General features: G+C 33.4%; 1 protein-coding gene across 1 annotated transcript in view; it reads right to left on the bottom strand.

Annotated features, from left to right (window-relative positions):
• The window catches only part of LOC129217400 (uncharacterized), a 108,495-nt gene that overhangs the window by 49,188 nt on the left and 40,775 nt on the right, over positions 1–18,532 (bottom strand). Inside the window, exons 2-3 of the mRNA XM_054851697.1 lie at positions 9,201–9,441; positions 2,271–2,506 (exon numbers count right to left, since the gene is read on the bottom strand). Coding sequence (XP_054707672.1) covers positions 2,271–2,506; positions 9,201–9,441 — 477 coding nt within the window. The remainder of the gene's footprint in view (positions 1–2,270; positions 2,507–9,200; positions 9,442–18,532) is intronic.

The raw sequence follows: 18,532 nt of genomic DNA, 5'->3' as shown, positions 1-18,532 counted from the left end.
GAAATTTGCATATCTTTCAGGACCGTTTTGTGAGCAAGGAGAAAAATATACTTTTTCGAACAAGTATTATATGATAGCTGTGTTTTAATTCGTTAAATATAGTAATTTTGTATCTAACAATATGAGAAGCAAGCAGCCTTGAATCGTTTCTATACTGCTAAAAGTTTCCTCTAAGCAGAACCAAGCTAAATACAGGAGAACCGCTTGATTCTAGACTAATTGGGCCCAGAGAGAGTTGAGCAAATCCAAACGTTCGAATTACAGAACATAATTATTATGCTTTTCACATTTTTTGTACCTAACAACAGCTAGAACGTGACCAAAACGAATCACAAGTGTTACAGAAATGAGAAAAATGCTTTGTAATGTAAAATATTGGTCATATAATTAATAAACATTGAAAACAAACAGCATTTCAGTAGAAAATAATGTACCAATGAACATTTTCTACAGCATGGGTTCTTAACTTTTCATGCTATGCACACCCTTTGAACATCGATGCAAGTTCACGTCTCCCCCTCCAATAGTATATTCGGAATTTGAAACTAAAGATAAGGATTATATTAGCTGAAACTGATGATTCAACTAAAATATCTATACTTTAATTACATTAATAGAAAACTATCTATTTGTTCACAAATTTCAATATTATTCCTCTTAACTTTATTTTTAACCTATTATTGGATCATTTGAAATGAAATAATTAAAAACGAAACGCAAATGAATTTATAGTGTCCCCTTGGCGTATTCTTATGGCACCCAATTTGGGAACTCCTGGATTATAGAATGAGTCTTGTTCAGTTTTGGCATCTTTTTTTGTAAAGCAGAAAGAACAAATCTGATTTTTGAAGCTTTCCAGCAGAGTGGCAATGGGCTTCTATATAGATTCCTTTGAAGTCAAATATGTGGAAAAATACGAATTTTTCGTCCACAAAAATTCAACCCACTAAGTTACTCTACTAAATGATTAATTTAAAATTTCTGTAGTATACACTTTATCAGAGTATGAATTAAAAATAAATAAATAAATAGATAAAAGCCTATGTGATTGAAGACAATGAGTGCGCGGATTCCCTAGCAAAAGAAGGCAGAAACATTGGCAAACCTTGCACCACCATCACGCTAGCAGACTGAAATGCTGTCGCAAAACATAGACATCTGCCACATACTTTTAAGAAGCCCCTCATCACCGACTTTGATTGCCCCAAAATCCTAACATCTACAACTGCAAGATCAAGAACAAACCACTATAAAGGGATGAAAATTCTTCCCGACAAAACGAGAACTTATATTCCCTGCAAGAACTGCACCGATGCCCAACTGACTCCGGATCACCTTCTTGAGTGCCCGGCCCTTATCCCACATGTTCTGCAGCTGGGTATGGTGCCACTGGCTTCAGAACTTTGAGAGGTTCTCTACAGCACAGATGCGTTGCAGCTAGCGGACGCGGTCTTGAGGACACACGGAGCCATTTAATTGTCCATGCACACGACAAAAAAAAAAAAGCCTATGTGAATTCAAATGGGTTTTCTTACGTTCGATTTTTAAGCATAATTTGAACAAAATTTTCAAAATTTGTATTGAAGGAAATCCTCTGACTTTTCTCAAATTACTCGAAAGCTGAAGGAAAAATTACATAAAATATTTCAAAAATAAACTAATTAAATAAATAAATAAATTAGTAAATGAATCAGTACTGTCCGACCTCGAAAGCCTCGACTAGCACCCTTTGAACGGTTCTATTTTTAAAAGGGGTGATTAAGAAAATGCACCATGGCAGCATTTCTGCTTTACTGTTAAGCAAGGAGAATACATTTAAAAAAAAAAGCCTCAACTCAAACCAACACCTCTAATAAATGAATCCAAAGGAAAACAAAACGAAAAAAAAAAAAAATAAATAAATAAATAAATCCCCTCACATTCGTTATCTCTTTTATCAATATCGCCCCTATTTTGATAAAATCAGAAGCGACTTGACACATGCGCAAATTCGAGGAAGGTCGCGGTTCAAAATATCAAACAGTAGATATTATTGTTTTATATCTTCTCTTAAAACAACGATGAATTGAGTTTCCATGTGCTTTTGAAAATTTCTCTATGGTACAACGAGGTACTTCTATGAGGTAAAAATAAAGAAACGAAGTACTTTTGTAGTGAAGTCTAAAGTAAAATAAAAAATTATACAAGGAACACACACGCGCACATACACACATACTCTTTTTGCTTTGTTTATTTGATTAATATGCAGAGATATAAGTGTTTTAACTCACATAGAAGTGAAGTGTGACTTCCTGCACTGCACTAGGTACGCAGTGGAAGGCCTCGCTGTCGCAACATCCCGTAGAATCGCTGCATCTGTGAAGCATGGTACACCTTGGCATGTATTCCCGGGAAGGGTCTGGATAAAAATCTTTAACTCGCACCACCTGTGGTACGGGGACCCTACATCTGGCCTTGTTATACATTTTCAGCAAATGTTCATTGGCCAGCTTCATGTCTTCTAAATCTAAAGGTGGAAAAAAAAAGAGAGAATGTAAAATATGTTGCATTTGAGACAGCAGACTCTTTAACTGGAAACTTTTAATTATGGAGCGTTTTGGAGTCACTTAGAGTCTGACTCAAGTTTGGTAGTACACATCAGATCTTTAACTAGAGGAATAGTGCATTTGGTTTCGTTAGGCAACCTTTGAAGCTAGAGACTGAAAGTTTTGAGTTTTTTAAATACCGTAAACACGTACCCTGGCCCACATTTTTAAATTTTCCTCATTTATTCGCAATAATTTCGTAATTATTCATATTTCCAAGCTGCGGTTTTTTTTTAAAACGCATCTCCAGTTATCTTAATTTAATTTTTGAATGGTAATTTTATTTCCAATTATTATTATTTTTCATATTTTTTTCTAATTTTTCCAAAATGGTTTTCCGAATTTAAAATCATTGTAGAACTAACTAGAGTCAAAGAAAGACGCGTGTTTATACAAAAACTATTTCTTTGGAAGAAAAATATATTAAAGGGGTCTAAGGACCTTTAACCTTCAAAATTTTCGACTTTCTGGAAAAAATAAATGTTATGCATAATTTAATTCTGAATAATTTGAAACCTTATTTATTACCATACGCAAAACTTTTTTCAAGTTATCGTAAAAATGCGTACACTTTCCCCATAGAGATTTATGCTAACAGCAGCTGTTGAAGCCTCTTTTTCTCAGTCGTTTTGCGTGCATATTAACTCAGAAAGTTTCTTATAAATTTTCGTAAAACTTTTCATGTATGATTGCCTGGTTTAATTTTATGATCTGAACCTAAATTTTAACTAAAAATAAAAGTTAATATTAAAAAAAAAAATTTTTGCGCCCAAAATTTTGGAAAAGTTTGTTATTAACTTACTTATTTTTTGAAAATTTTATAATTTTAAAAAAATAAATAAATTGAAGTTCAGATCATAAAAATAAACCAGACAAACATGCATTAAAAGTTTTACGAAAATATGTAAGAAACTTTCTGAGTTATCACGCACATCAAACGATAAACCGGCACCTGAGAAAAAGAGGCTTCAACAGCTGCTGTTAACATAAATCTCTATGGGGAAAGTTTACGCATTTTTACGACATTTGAAAAATTTTTTGAGTATAGTAGTAAATAAGGTTTCAAATTATTCAGAATTGAATTATGCATAACATATATTTTTCTCGGAAAGTCAAAAATTTTGAAAATTAAAGGTCCTCATACCCCTCAAAAAAATTAGAGTTGCACATATTTGTTTTAAGGAAAATTATTATTTTTATTTTTTTAATGTGCCTTCATACCAAAATATTGTCTCATAAATTACTGACAGGAAACAATCATCTTTTCATTACTTTTGGAGGTGGAATAATTTCATTAACAGAACACCATTTGTGAAACAAAACAAAGCATTCTAAATTCTCGACCACTTACAAAACTTTCTTATGCGTTACATTTTGCTCTCAACATAAGCTCCTTCTTCTCTCACATCAACAGCTATTTCTAAAAACCTGAGCCCATCGCATCTTACAAGAACAAAATTCCATCAAATTTCCAACAAATTTAATGAAATTTGTTAGAAGTAGATGCAACTGTGTCTACTTTTTATAAACTTGCCACAACTTTCAGTTCCTCTTCATCTTCCATAGTAAAAGCCATGTAACAGATCTCTGATGAATTGAGTCTGTAATCGCTCTTTTTATCCATTGCTGATAATTCCAGGGCTTTTCTTGTGTTTTTCCTCTTAAGAGTTCTACTTTTAGCTTTTTTTTTCTTTTCCAAATCTTTCTGACCGTTTTTTTTTCCTCCAGATTTTATGCTTGGTCAAAGTAGGTCGTAATTTTTAATTTAGGATACATGTTGTTATCGTGAAATTTTAAAATAAAAACCTTAACAGAAATGAGAAATGCATAAAATATTTAATAGGGGTTCATAAATTCGTACGAAACAAATTCTTAGCTGATGTATAATTGCTTCTTTATGCAAAAGTTTGAGAGGTTATGAAGATACATGTTAGCACAAGGAATACAAAACCACGAGTGTTTCCTCTTGTAGAAAGCTATCAAACTCCTTGGTTACATTACTGAGTGCTTGGAGATGCTCTTTAGCGGATTCAGTCGAAATTAGTTCAAAAATTGCTTCCTGGAGGTTGGTAGAGAACGTTGTATCTTTTCTTCGAATTGGGCCAAAGAAGGACCCTAGGGCCAAAGTGCCCTGCGTTTACGGTTCCACTAAAAACTTTCAAATTTTGAAACTTCACGATTCACACTTCACTTGTTCTGCTAAGACCCTGACTTCGGTAACTTGAGAAAAATATAAGAATCTAACGAATATAAGAGACATGACTTGAAACTAATGGATATTTGCTGTATGCGGCATACTATCATACATATTGATTTTATAGTGCGCGTTGCTTTATAAAGCGTATGTTGAACATATACTTGTATTTGTATCTGTTTAGCTGTATGTCTGTATATCATTCTGCTTAAATATAATCCTTAACACATTGCATGGGGGTTTCTTACGGATGCAGCCGGCGTTTCTTAACTGAAAATGTACTTTTATCTAACCTAAGCTTCCACAATAGTTTGAGAAAAACGTAAAAGTACGTTTTCCGCATAAACTGTATTAATTGCGAGGTCATTGAATTTTAAAATGTGTGAGAAATATGAATTTTAGTAATTTTTCCAAGTTTTATAAGATCTATTTTTAAAAACAAAAGAAAAAAAATCTCGCACGTTACACATTTTTGTAGCATTCAAAGCGGTGAACGTTTTTCGAGAAGCATAAAATCCGTGTTTAGTTTTTTAGTTAATTAGAATAGAAAGAAAAAAGTTTTTTTTTTGCTAGTACAGTATCAAGTCTCATGTCTGTAATTTTGTAACATAAAATATTTGGAGAAGGGGATCTACTTATTTCGAATATAATCTGGGACCGAAAGCAGTAGGTATCGAATTCTTATTTTAGCTACCAAATATGTAACACAATATAAATCAAATGCAAGTAATAAGTTAAGTTGAAAACTGAGAAGAAAATTGGGACGGAAGAAATGGTTATAAATAATGTCTCATGGTTCAGATTGTGTTTTTGAACGAAAAAAAAATGAATTCTAAATTGTTCTCAACAACTTTCTTCTTAAACCGTACAAAATGTTTTACAGATATAAATAACAGTTACAGAGGTTTCTCACATGTTAGCGTCCAACAATCATTGGCGGACTTGGTCCCGCAAGAGGGCATCAACCTTGGCCTCCAGAGAAAGCAAAAGAAAAAAAAAGAGGGGGGGGGGGGGGTTGGGAAAAATGTGCAAAAAGAAAAAAAAAAGTGCGAAAAGAAAAAGCGAAGGGAAATCGCACAGGTTTGTGAGCGGAAAAAAAAGAAAGAAAAAAAACTGTACCAAATTATTTAAAAAATAATTAAAAAAACCTTTTTTTTTAATAAAAAAAATGTTCAGGCTTAAGGGCGCATAGGTAGGAGGACGCATCGGCTCACGGGCCGATGGGCCAGCGGCCAGTCCGCCCCTGCCAACAATTAAATCGTTTTTTTTCTTCCACGCTCAAGAAACAGCTACAAAGACAGATCGCATCCTTTCCTTACTGTTCTTCTGCCTGACCAGAGATTTCGTACCGAATGCCTCAAATTCCGACCTTGAGCACGCAACCTATTATTATCTGCCATGGAACACAGACCCGATACCAAGAAGTGGACAAAAAGAAGTATTTCTCAAGATGGATGATGAAATGCATTCTTTTTTGGGTGCTGAAAGGAACTTTCCTGGTAATAAAAAGCTACCCACACCTGCTCAAGAGGGAATATGGGGAAGCAGTTTTTTTTTAATTCATCAATGTAGGTTGTTCAAACGCTAATAAAAGATCTGTGACAAGAAAGGAGTTCCGAAAATCTTTCAGAGTTTGTTCTTTTGATTCTGGAACTATTTGTAAGGTGTTTAGGGATTTTGAAAAAAAAATTTTTTTGATTTTATAATGAGTCATTCATCTACCAGTTGTTGGATTGAGGATCTTAGAACGTATGTGCGATGACAAGAAAAATGAAAATACGCATCAAATATGCAAAAATCATAATTAAAGCTTTTACTTGCAATTTAAATTAACAAAAAGGAACATAGCCGTGAGGGGAAATTATTTTTAACCCGTAACATGGGAGGTGAAAAAGTAGGACGTAACAGGGGACGTGAGGTCTCAGAGACCGCTCTACTTTCAGATTTTTTTGAAGATACATTCCTGCAACTTCACTTAAGTGCTATGTGTACTTTTATAGCACAAGAAAAAAATATTTTTGAATTCTGAATTAAAATATATCTTTTCCGAGGAAATTTTACTAGAGCATTAAGGTTTTTTCAAGCAAATTCATATTCTTAAGTAAATAATTTACTACTTGTAATAAAATTAATCTATTATTTATTAATGATTTTGTTTTAAGTGTTTAATATATACAGAACATTTTAAAACCAGAAAATTGATTATATCACTTTACAAGAAAATTTTGACAGTCCTTTAACTATGAGTATTTTGTGTCGTATTTCCACGAATAATTCTGTCCTAATTGTACCTAAAACATCATTGCGTATTTTTTGTGAACATATCAAACAACTCTCAACTTCAACTAGAATAGTTTGCATTTCTTCTGCATAACGCGGGTAAGATAAAATTACCCCTTTTTAAACGGCTTGCCATGTCTACTGCTGCGAAAAATGGTAACACTAAGGTGAGGTGCGGTCTCACAGACCGCTTCTAAAGAATGCAATGAAATTGGAACCAGATGCACTCGCCAAAAGATGTTGATAAGAAAAAGGGGTGTTCAAGGTCACAAAACAAAAAGCTATTGGGAAAAACCATTCAATTGGACTGAAAATAAAATAAGGGTTATCAGATGAACTTTTGAGCGGTCTGTGAGACCGCACCTCCCCTGTTACGTGTTAATGAAAAAAAATATTTTCTTTCTTTTTTCTAAACATTCAAAGAGGAAACGTATTTTCACACACATTTTTAATTTAATGAAAACCTTGCATAATTCTTGAAATGAGTATGTCCCCATGACAAAGAATAGATACGAACAAAAAATTTATATAATTTATTTTCATTTTATTTCCTTTTACCTTCAACAAAAATCAGACAAGAGTTTGTAAAATGTGAAATAATTTCATGTAAGATTAGGTGGAAACGATTTGCTTCTGTTGGGCAAAATTGCCTTATTATAGCAATAGTAATTTGTTTTTGACCTTAGATCAATAAAGTTGGTTTTAAAAAGAGATAAATAGTTTTTAGCTATTTTTTCCGGCTCCCTCTAATGGGCACTTCATCAGAATGCAGGCCTATCTTATATTCTTAATGTAATCAATTTCTTCTCTATTGGATTTTTGGTAAATTTTATTTACGAGAATTAGTTTCTCTTTCGTCCTCCTCTTTTTTTTCTTCAAGGGCTATGTTAATGAGTGAAGATCAAAGGATCCTTTGAACTAACTCAGGCTATAATTTACTCTAGAGGGAGTGGGGGGGGGGGAACTCATAACAAGTCTTATGTGTAAAGCACTATAACTAGGATTAGACCAATGCAGTAAAACCAAGAGTTCTGGAGTTTGGCCCCCTATTCCCGTCATTACTCCACTGACACTTTTAATATTACGTTCTTTCACTCCTTGTACTTTACAAAGTATGTTTTTGTTTGATATGGAACTTTTCGGTGAAGGGTATCTTTGTGGATATCTAACTTCCAAGAGAATTTCCAAGATTGATTGGTAGGGCGGATATGATAAAGCTATTTCATCAAATCACTCTTAAACTTTGAAGAAAAAAATTATAAAAATTATTAATTAAAAATACCTTTTTTCACATTATTTTTTAGGCATTTGAATGGAAATGAACTAAATTTATGGACGTACTTTCAAAAAGAAGTAAATTTTTTATGAAATTCTTTTCTTCTTTAAATTGGAATCTGAGGGAATTAAAAACTTTGTTTCATGCAACTGAAAAAAAAAAAAAAAAACCCTGAAGTTTTGAAAAATCATACATTTTTCTATGAATTATAAAATACTTCCTTAAGGTTGAATCGAGGTATGAGGAGGAAGCTTCTAAATTTAAATGAATTCCATTTTTAACTTGTAATTCCATGTTCGAACTCGTAGCTATCAGTTTCGTAAACGTTTTCAATGTCGATTTTCGCTGGCTTTACGTTATTTTTATTTTGTCTTAAATACTCATCGCTACCCACGAATTTATCACACCATGACGAGTGAAATCGCCCTGTTTGGGGGGGGGGGGCGATCGCCCCAGTGTTGGGAGCTGTCTTTGACAGTTACTCTGACACCAGTGAATTTTCCGTTGTTCAAGCCACCAAATTGAATTTGATCGATTAATAACTAATGACAGGAATTTCAAGAGCATAAATTGCAACGCTAAAACTTTTAGAGCGGTGCTTTAAAGGTTTTTTTTTCTATTTTTGGAGAGGAGCTCTTATTATATACGTTAGTACCTCGTAGAATTTGAGGGGGTACGCCACTGCTCTTGGGAAGGATGAGCAGTGGACACAACTGTTTAAGGCGAACAACACATGACATAAAACGCGTACTACTACTGATACAAATAATAGAAACGCCTCGATTTTATTTATTTATTTTTTTTAATGAATGATGTTAAAATGGTAGAAAAGAAACTATAGAAACATATATATAAATAGTATTACTTCTGCTGATCCCAAATTTGGCTCTTGCTTCACGAAGTCCCGTCGGCCCAAATTGTTTTCTTAGATATGAGACCCCTTCTTGTGTTCCGTAAAATGTTTTGTAAAAGTCTTGATAAGATTTTACGGAAGATGATCCGGGCACTGAATCCAGCAGCGAATCTGAATCTCCGATTCTGGACTGCTCTGGAATCTTTAAAACAGGAGGTACTGTCGGGAAAGGCTCGACTTTTGCCGAATAATTCTGAAATGTAAATAAATAAGTATCATAAACTCAAAAAAAAAAAAAAAAAAAAACAGATCATTTTCCCTTCATAAAACAGCATATTAATGAAATCTGTTTCTTTTCCCTTTCTTCTGTATTCCCCCCCCCCCCACAATATTTTACATGCCAGCATTTAACAATCCATTTTGTTACATTTCACGGAAAAGTCACCATTTTAGAACGAAGGTAACAGCTAGTATATTTCGCTAAAAATAATTTAAAAATAATATGAAAAAATGTTTTTGTTCAAGCATTTACACATATTTTTGATTAGTTAATCAACAAATTTTGGTCATTACCTTTTAAAATTATCCTTATTGTCTAGAAAATAGCACGTGAAGGTATGACGGGTGAAAATTTGCATCTACATTTTAACGCAGCCATTGCCTGTCTGGTAATATTTTGATAGTTGAAATTTTAATCCTGAATACAGTGGATTAACCCCAAACTCCAGTAGATAGCATTCATTGTTGACCATTTTCACGTTTCTTTATTCTCCTACAACGAGTCTTACGAGTAAAACAGTTAAGTGACCGGATTCAGCTGAACCCTGTCAAAATAAAGCGGTTCCCTGAATGTCTAATATTACCGAAAAGTATTATCACATTATCATGTCGTGGAATTAGTTTCATTGTTGATGACGTCAGCGTTATTCGATCATTCGCTATTATACATAAGAGGATTCAATGTGTTAGCTGTCACGTGCGAGACAAAACGATCTTTTCCCGTGTATTTATCAGTCAACAGAAAATTCTTTATCTAATTTTAAGCTTATAAAAAAGGAAACTACACGAATTTTCATGTTGACAGTCATTTAAAATCAAGCGCATACATGTAAATATTTCTTGTTGTTCTTTTTCAGAACAGAAAATCGCCAAAAGAATATTCTACATGCACTACAAAATTACCTTTCTTTACCCTTATTGATCGCAAATATATCAATCTGTTTTTCACTCGAAAATAAACTAACCATTTGTCATTATAGTCGAGTTCATGACGCTGCTTAAAAGGCATCATTAAAGCATCAATTACCCTTCCATATAATTTTTATCGATACTAAATAAACGTGATTCTCTTGAGTAATGAACGAACTATAATATCATTTCTTTTTTAGAGGCGATTTATTTAATTGATATAAATGGCCGCGAGCTAACTTAACCGTAAATGGAGAATGAATTAACTTGCTGTGGTCTCACATCGTTGCAACACGTTTCATTTTATTTGTGAATTTCTTCCACTTTTTGATAAGAGGTGATTTTTTTCACTCCTTTTTATTTAAGTCATGTTCTTGTAAGGTGCGAATGAGAGCATTAATGGACGTCATTATCTTGGAAGCAATTAGGATGGAAAGAAATATGGCGGCCAGAAAGGTTTAGGTAAGTAAATTTCTGATAATAAAAACGTGAGTGATTTTTGCAAGTACATCCAAAAACGCGAGTAGAACCACGATTTCGGAATGTGCGACAAATATATGGAAATTGTTCATAGACTCTTAAGGCGATTCCGCCTACATGATTTTGCTAATATTCGGTATGCTGATGCGTTTCATGTCAAAATAGGCGTAGTTTAACGCGTCAACGTCAAAGCCATTTCTTCCTTCTTCAGGTACTACAGTTGAGCTCGCTTATTAGAATATCGGTTAAAAGAATATCCCGCTGATTATAATACATTTTCAATGTACCAAACCAATGCAATGTGCTATTTTGATCTCGGTTTATGGAATATCCTGCTTATTAGAATATCGGTTAAAAGAATATCCCGATGATTATAATACATTTTCAATGTACCAAACCAATGCAATGTGCTATTTTGATCTCGGTTTATGGAATATCCCACTTATTAGAATATCAGTTAAAAGAATATCCCGCGGCTTATAATACATTTTCAATGTACCAAACCAAGCAATGTGCTGTTTTGATCTCGGTTTATGGAATATCCAGCTTATTAGAATATCGGTTAAAAGAATATCCCGATGATTATAATACATTTTCAGTGTACCAAACCAATGCAATGTGCTATTTTGATCTCGGTTTATGGAATATCCCGCTTATTAGAATATCGGTTAAAAGAATATCCCGATGATTATAATACATTTTCAATGTACCAAACCAATGCAATGTGCTATTTTGATCTCTGTTTATGGAATATCCCGCTTATTAGAATATCGGTTAAAAGAATATCCCGCTGATTATAATACATTTTCAATGTACCAAACCAATGCAATGTGCTGTTTTGATCTCGGTTTATGGAATATCCCGCTTATAAGAATATTTTTTCGTGGCGAAATGACTATTCCATTAAGCGGGTTCGACTGTGTATTAAAAAAGAAGGGAAGGAAACTTGTATTATTTGAGTTGTACTGCAGTAAATGTACAAATACATTTATAAATTAATCAAATTTAATTATTTTTTAATTACTCAGCTTAAATCTTTTATTTGCTATCAAACTGAATTTTCACATGGATTTCCAAATATGAGGGTAAGAAATCATCACATGTTTTAAAGTTTTGTACCAATCGGGGGGTGGGGGGATATCTGATTTTTTTCTATAATGAAAGAGGATCTTCCATCGAATTTTAAGCTGATCAGAGAATGCCTATAGTTAACGTATAGAGAATACGAAAACCGAAACGGTCTTGGTAGTTTTTTGTTTGACAACGCCCATTTTGGCCTTTTTTTAAGTTGAGGTTTTTGAAGCAGAAAGAGAGATGTTTTTTTTCTTCAGACTTTTGGATTTTCCTTCACTAAAAACACACCAGCTGAACGAGAGGAAAATATGAAAAATGCGAAGTTTTGATGCCATATTTTACAATTACATGACTGACATTTATTTCTCCATCCTTACAGCAACGATTTGACTTCCCCGCTATTATAACCTCGTTAAAAATATTTTTTTTGAAATTTACTTAAGACTTGATTACGTAACGGTTGCAACCTTTATTTGTTGGATGTCTTTAATCACCGATTGCTATTATGTATAAAAAAAATCTGCATTTTTTTTACTGAAAATTTACAGGAGATGTAATTAAAAACATCAACTACTTAGTCGGCTTGATTCTTAAAAAAATTCCAACTTTTTAAAAAAACTGCGGACGAAATCAGGGTTCAAGAGAATTAGGGTTAGGGACGAAATTCGGGTAAAGTTATTTAAATGCATATTTCAGCTGCTACGGGGTCCAAAGCCGCTAGTTTGGCTCAAGAAACACTATGGCATTTCCCTTGCTATTATATTTTACCCTTCATTTAATCGGTTTTCAACATTAAATTCAATAAATTTCTGCTTATTTTTCGTCCTTTTTTCATACTTCAAGAGATTAAAATTATTTTTTAAAGTTTTTAAATGCATTATTTCAATACATCTCCTTCAGGTTCAATGCTCGAACTGCACTCTATTTACATTTAACCGTCATTTTTTAATTGTAATTGGAATACAAGTTTTATACGACAATTAATTTTGTATTAGTAAAGTGCTGCAAGAATACATGAAATACACCTCCGGCTCAGTCATTCCATCCGAGGATTGCAGTTTCGCGCTTATTAGCACTCATCAACCCGGAAGTTTGCCAGTTTGTTTGGCACTCTTGGCTTCCTTAAGAGGTTTTCCACCTCCAGCTCAGGCACTTCTTATTCCGGGATGATGAGTGCTAATAAGCACGAAACTGCAGTCCTCGGATGGAATGACTGAGCGGGCGATGTATTTCATGTATTTCTGCCTAAGCCCTGGCTATAGGGCGGTAACTTACTGAAAAAGTGCTGCAAGGGTGGGTTTTTTCAGCAAGAAACGGATTCAAATGTTTTTTTTTATTAAAATCAGTATTCAGTTTAAATAAACGAACAAATTATTTAAAATTACCATTTAATATTATTTTGCGCAATAGTAAAAAATGGCAAAAAAAAAGTTAATTCCAAAGAAAACTCCATTGCATTTCTGGAGTCAGGCTAGAAACTTTAAACCCCCATTGCAGCCCAAGTAGAGTCAATGTAGTCAAACCGCTTTTACCCGGGCTCATATCTAGTGGAAATTGACCTAAATTCAGAATTTTTTCCATATCCGTGACGCTTTTAGTCGTGCCGTTTGATAGTAAGTAAATTCCAATCAAATCTGTGTGAATATCAACTTCTTCGTTTGAACAAAATGTTGTTTGTGAGGTGTTTTTTTTTTTTTAATTATGGAACCTGATTGCGGTACTGGATACTCCCTCGTAAGTATTGGAGTATCGTTTGTATATAGTGTCATATTAGGATTGGCCATGTATCATACAGTCCAGAGTTTTGAGGTGCTTAATACCCTTCCCCCTTGTTGTACCCCTTATGAAAAATTAAAAGGATTACAATTGTAATTGGTTCCATCTACACTGTTTCTTCCGGATCTGGATCAAAGTTTTCTGGCAAAAGTGTACTACTTTTCGTTACCTGGAGATTTTACCTCAGATACAAGTTGGGCAAATAACATAGAAACATAATGTTTATAAGAGCTACTATAGGAAATCACTTAACGGCGCCGAAGGCTACTTTGTCTTTCTTAAGACAATGATACAGTACCGGTCGTTCACGCTGAAGACAGGATTCTCCGTAGGTAGAGATAAAATGTTCTTTTTAAAGAACCTTTTTGACGTCAAGATTACGTCAGTAATCTGGTTCAGAAGCGGACGAGAAACTGAAATATTCCCTTGTCAAAAGAACCGCCAAAAGTAATGGCCTTGTCTGATCTGGGGAATTGGCGAAGTTCAAGATCAGTAGACCTTTGAAACGTTTCGCGCATCCTAATTTTCAGTTAATTTGAGTGTGGAATTACAGAATCTTAATATGCTTACATAATACAGTGACGTTGTTTATTTAAATCATGTTTGTTTTAAACAGCTTTGATTCAATAAAGCAGCTGAATCGATAAAGAATTTTTTTTTTTTTTTTTTCCAATGTGAGATTTTACATACAAAAAAAAGAAAACTTTATTTAATTCTTAGTCTTACAAGATAAAGTATCGTTAAAAGTATGCCGTTTTGTCAAAATTTTGATTATTTAAAGAACTTTACCGTAAAACAGTATGAAAAAATCAATTGAGAAATTCAAATTTTAGTTTAGTGGCTTCGAAAACTGTATCTGCTGTTGATTGCCAAAAGTAGGATGTAATTAATTTCGGCACTCTTTATTCAACTTCATAAAACTCACTATGAACATCAGAAATCGCACCTCGTTGTTCCAATGTTAACGCTGTCGGTGGTAAAACCTACAGCCCGGTGTTTACATTATCACCGTGTCTCTCTTCATGTTACTGTTTTTTTTTTTTAATTTTTCCGAGAAAACAGTCTGGAAGTGTTTCAAAACTCTGCATCACCCGCTTTTCACTGTTTACAAAAAAAAAAAAAAAAAAAAAATTTTTTTACTAACAAAAGGCAAGGAAAAAAAGACTGCGCTGATGCACTACACGCTTTCGGGAAAAGGTTAGCCACATACTCTTGATTCATTTACGCAGCGTGTTTGATTCAAATATCCGGCAGTATTTGAATGTTAAAGCTAAATTTCGTTCAGTTTTTGAGAATTTGATTCATTAAAGTGGCTGATTCAGTTAACCACTGATTCAAATATCCGGTCCTTGCAAGTAAACAGAGAGTGATGAGATGTTAGCAGGAAATGAATGTTTTGGAAATCAATAGTTCGTATAAAGTTTTCTTTCTTTTTCATTTTGCGCCAATGGATGCAATGATGCAAAAACACTGTTAAAATATAGGTAAGTGTGGCAAAAAAGTACCTTGAATCATTCAAAATAGATAAATGTGTACATCATTAGGTGGTTGAGAATGAAATTAGTGCCTAGTGCAGCGATTCTCAACCGGTGGTTCCTGCGGACCGGCATCAGTCCGAAGAAAAATTTGACCGGTCCTCAGAGGTTATTGCCGGTTTACATTAAAAAAATTTCCTTACTCAAAAGAAAAAAAAGGGCGGGGGGGGGGGGGGTTAGAAAAGAGGAAAATATACTAATAACGTATTATACGACATTTTTTACGTAAGGGTTATGAATGCTTTTCATATTTTTTTAAATGGTTTTCAAAAAAATATTTATTTCCTTATGTATTAATATAGCAATAATTACAAATATTTACACTTAAATATTTCTTCTTTGCGACAGTTCTTTAATAACAATTAAAATTGTATTTATCTATTTTACTTATTTATTACTATTTTTTAAGAAGAAAAAAAAATGGTTGAGAAACGCTGTCCTAGTGAAATTATCTATCTTTCAGCCTTTAAGTTACCCAACGTAACCAGTTATAATGTTTTGTATGTAAATATCCAATTCGTTGAGTAGTAAAAAAAGAGAAGAAAAGAAAGCATTTTGATAAAATGTAAAACACTTATATCAGAAAATAATCTTAAGACAGTTAAAGTTTTTTCTTTAGCTAACAGAACTAAACATAAATGTTAGAAAATGGTGTTTCAAACAGAAATGTGTGATTAACATGTCAAGAAACTATAACTCGACCGCCTTCCTGAACATTTTAGTCAATAGTAATTAATAATAAAGTTTCTGAAAAATTAGCATACTAAAAACACGAAAAAGTAATTACATGACAAAAAGAGTTGCTAGTTTTATCTGACATTTATAAAAGTTTAAGATATTTCCAGTCCATGTTTGAAGGCGTTTCCAGGCGTTGCTTGAAGTATCAAATGATTTATTAAAATGTTATTATTTAAAACAAATGAAAGCAAATTTGAGATAATCTGCAGAAACAACCCAACAAATCCTCAAGGAATGTATAATTTCTATTCCTTTATCAAATAAATGCAAAACATAATTGAAAACGACTTCTAACATGTGTTGAATTTTTTAAAACGAATGCAAATGGCACAAAAAAAAAACCCTTTGGTGAATTTTTAATTATTGACGTGGGCTCCATGATGAATATTTATTCTTTCCTTAGATGGAAGCCAAAGAGGCAGACTTTCTGAAAATACTTTATTCTGTTTGCGAAGTAAAATTAAATTGACTCTCGCAAGGTTGCGAAAGTGTGATTTGTTAATTCTCCAAGGTTAACTGGAATCTTTATCACAGTGTTATTTGTTAATAGCTTGACGTATTTTTCATCTCTTTTACTCTGGGACAATGCTGGCCAACCTTTTTCCACTGGAAGGCCGCACCTCATATTAAAATTCTTCTCGCTGGCAAGAACACATATAAAATTTTAAAATATTCAATTTTTTTTAAAATAACATGGAAAAATATGAAAAAGGAAAGAAAATTTAAAAAAAAAAAGATTGTTGTTGTTATTTTTAAGGGGCTTTTTTTTTTATTAAATGGATCTGTTTTTCAGAAACTGTTTTCGGAATATATTTGACTCCAAATTTGTGACATTTTCATCAATCGTGTTTTCGATAGGTAACATTAAACAAAACAGCGGGCCACACAGCTCATCTTCGTGGACAGGATGTGATCCACAGAGGTTGTTTGATTCCTTATTTTAATTTTATAACTCTGCGAGAAAAGCAAAAAATAAAATTTACATACGTAATATTGAGTTTATATACTGTTGTTCACTAGTTCAGTTTTTTTATATTTATTTTACTTTACAAAAGCCACAAGCAAATTAGCATTTATGCCATCAGTACAAGTTTACCAGTGTTTTTACTTCCTTCTATATCTAATATATAGAAGAAAGTATTGGATTCGTGCAAATTTTCGAATTTCGAATTTTGACGGATTCGAACGTTTTGAGGTGTGCTGAGTCCATTTCGACCATTTTTGGAAAATGTCTGTCTGTCTGTGTGTGTGTGTGTGTATGTGTGTGTGTGTGTGTGTGTATGTGTGTCACGTCTGTGTGTGACCAGTTTTTTTGTGGCCGTTCTACAACAAAAACTACCGCATGAAATCGAACGAAATTTAGTACACATATGTGCCCCTATGTGAACTTGTGCCCATTAGTTTTTGGCGCGAATTCCTCCAAGGGGGGTGGAGCAATGGGACGTTTTTCGAGTTACGCGTGCTTGCTATTCCTCAGGAAGTAACTGGCGGAATCAAACAAAATTTGGTCCATATGTTGGTATTAACAGGAATAGGTGCTGATTCAATTTTGGTGTCAATAACTCAAACGGGGGTTGAGCTGTAGAACGTTTTTTGTCGTCAATTGTGACTGCTGTATCTCAAGAAATAATGAACGGAATGAAAGAAAAATTTATCGGCAAGTAGCCCTTAGTGGGTATAAGAACTGATTTTATTTTTGTGTCAACAGCTAAAAAGGGGGTAGCGCAATCACCCGTTCTTTTTTTCCATTTTGAGTGCCCTATCTCAAGAAGTAATGCTACGTTCTGGTTGAAATTTGGAATATATGTGAATCCATTTGTAAACAGGCTTTGGTTCAATTTTGACGCCGATCGCTCCAAGAGGTGTTGATTTTTTTTTTTTTTTTTTTTTTTTTTTGCGAATAAAAATATTTTTATTAATGCAACAATAAGAAAGATAAATCGTAATAGATTGTCGTCTGCGTATTTCTCGTGATTTTAATTGTATGGAAATGATAGGAAATATTATCTCAATGATTTAAAATTTTTAACTGTTGCCATCTTATGTTTGTTAACAAATAAAATATTTGTAATTAATTCAAGCAAGGCTTTTAAAATAACTTTCAATTTTCGCTCTTTGCTTTGCTTTTGCAGTAATTCAGACATTGGGATGGTCGTCAAGTTTTTGCATGTGTAATTTTGTTTTTGTTGGGAATATTGCTTCCTCGTCAAGCATGGAGAGGGATCAGAAAAAAAAAGAAAAATATAGAAGAAAGTTTCGTGATGGCCACAACATACTAGTTTAACAATGCAGCGAGAACCTCTTTTTGGAGCACACGTCGAAATGTTCGGCTATCATGGACTACTACAGTCGCAAAAAGTACTGCAGTCTGGAGAATCGACAATGCCGATACAGAAGAGACCAGGATTAAGACAATCATGATTAGCTAATAGTCTAAAACAGCATTTCTCATCCTTTTTCGACCCGCAACAGCTTTTGAAAAATATTCACGGACCAGGAAAATTTTTCTTCCTTTCTTTTCCTTTTCCGAAAAAAAAAAAAAAAGATGTCCGT

The sequence above is a fragment of the Uloborus diversus genome, chromosome 2 (genome assembly GCF_026930045.1).
Source record: "Uloborus diversus isolate 005 chromosome 2, Udiv.v.3.1, whole genome shotgun sequence".
Taxonomy (NCBI): domain Eukaryota; kingdom Metazoa; phylum Arthropoda; class Arachnida; order Araneae; family Uloboridae; genus Uloborus; species Uloborus diversus.
The sequence above is the reverse complement of the archived record's forward strand: the minus strand, read 5'-3'. Positions and strand labels throughout refer to the sequence as shown.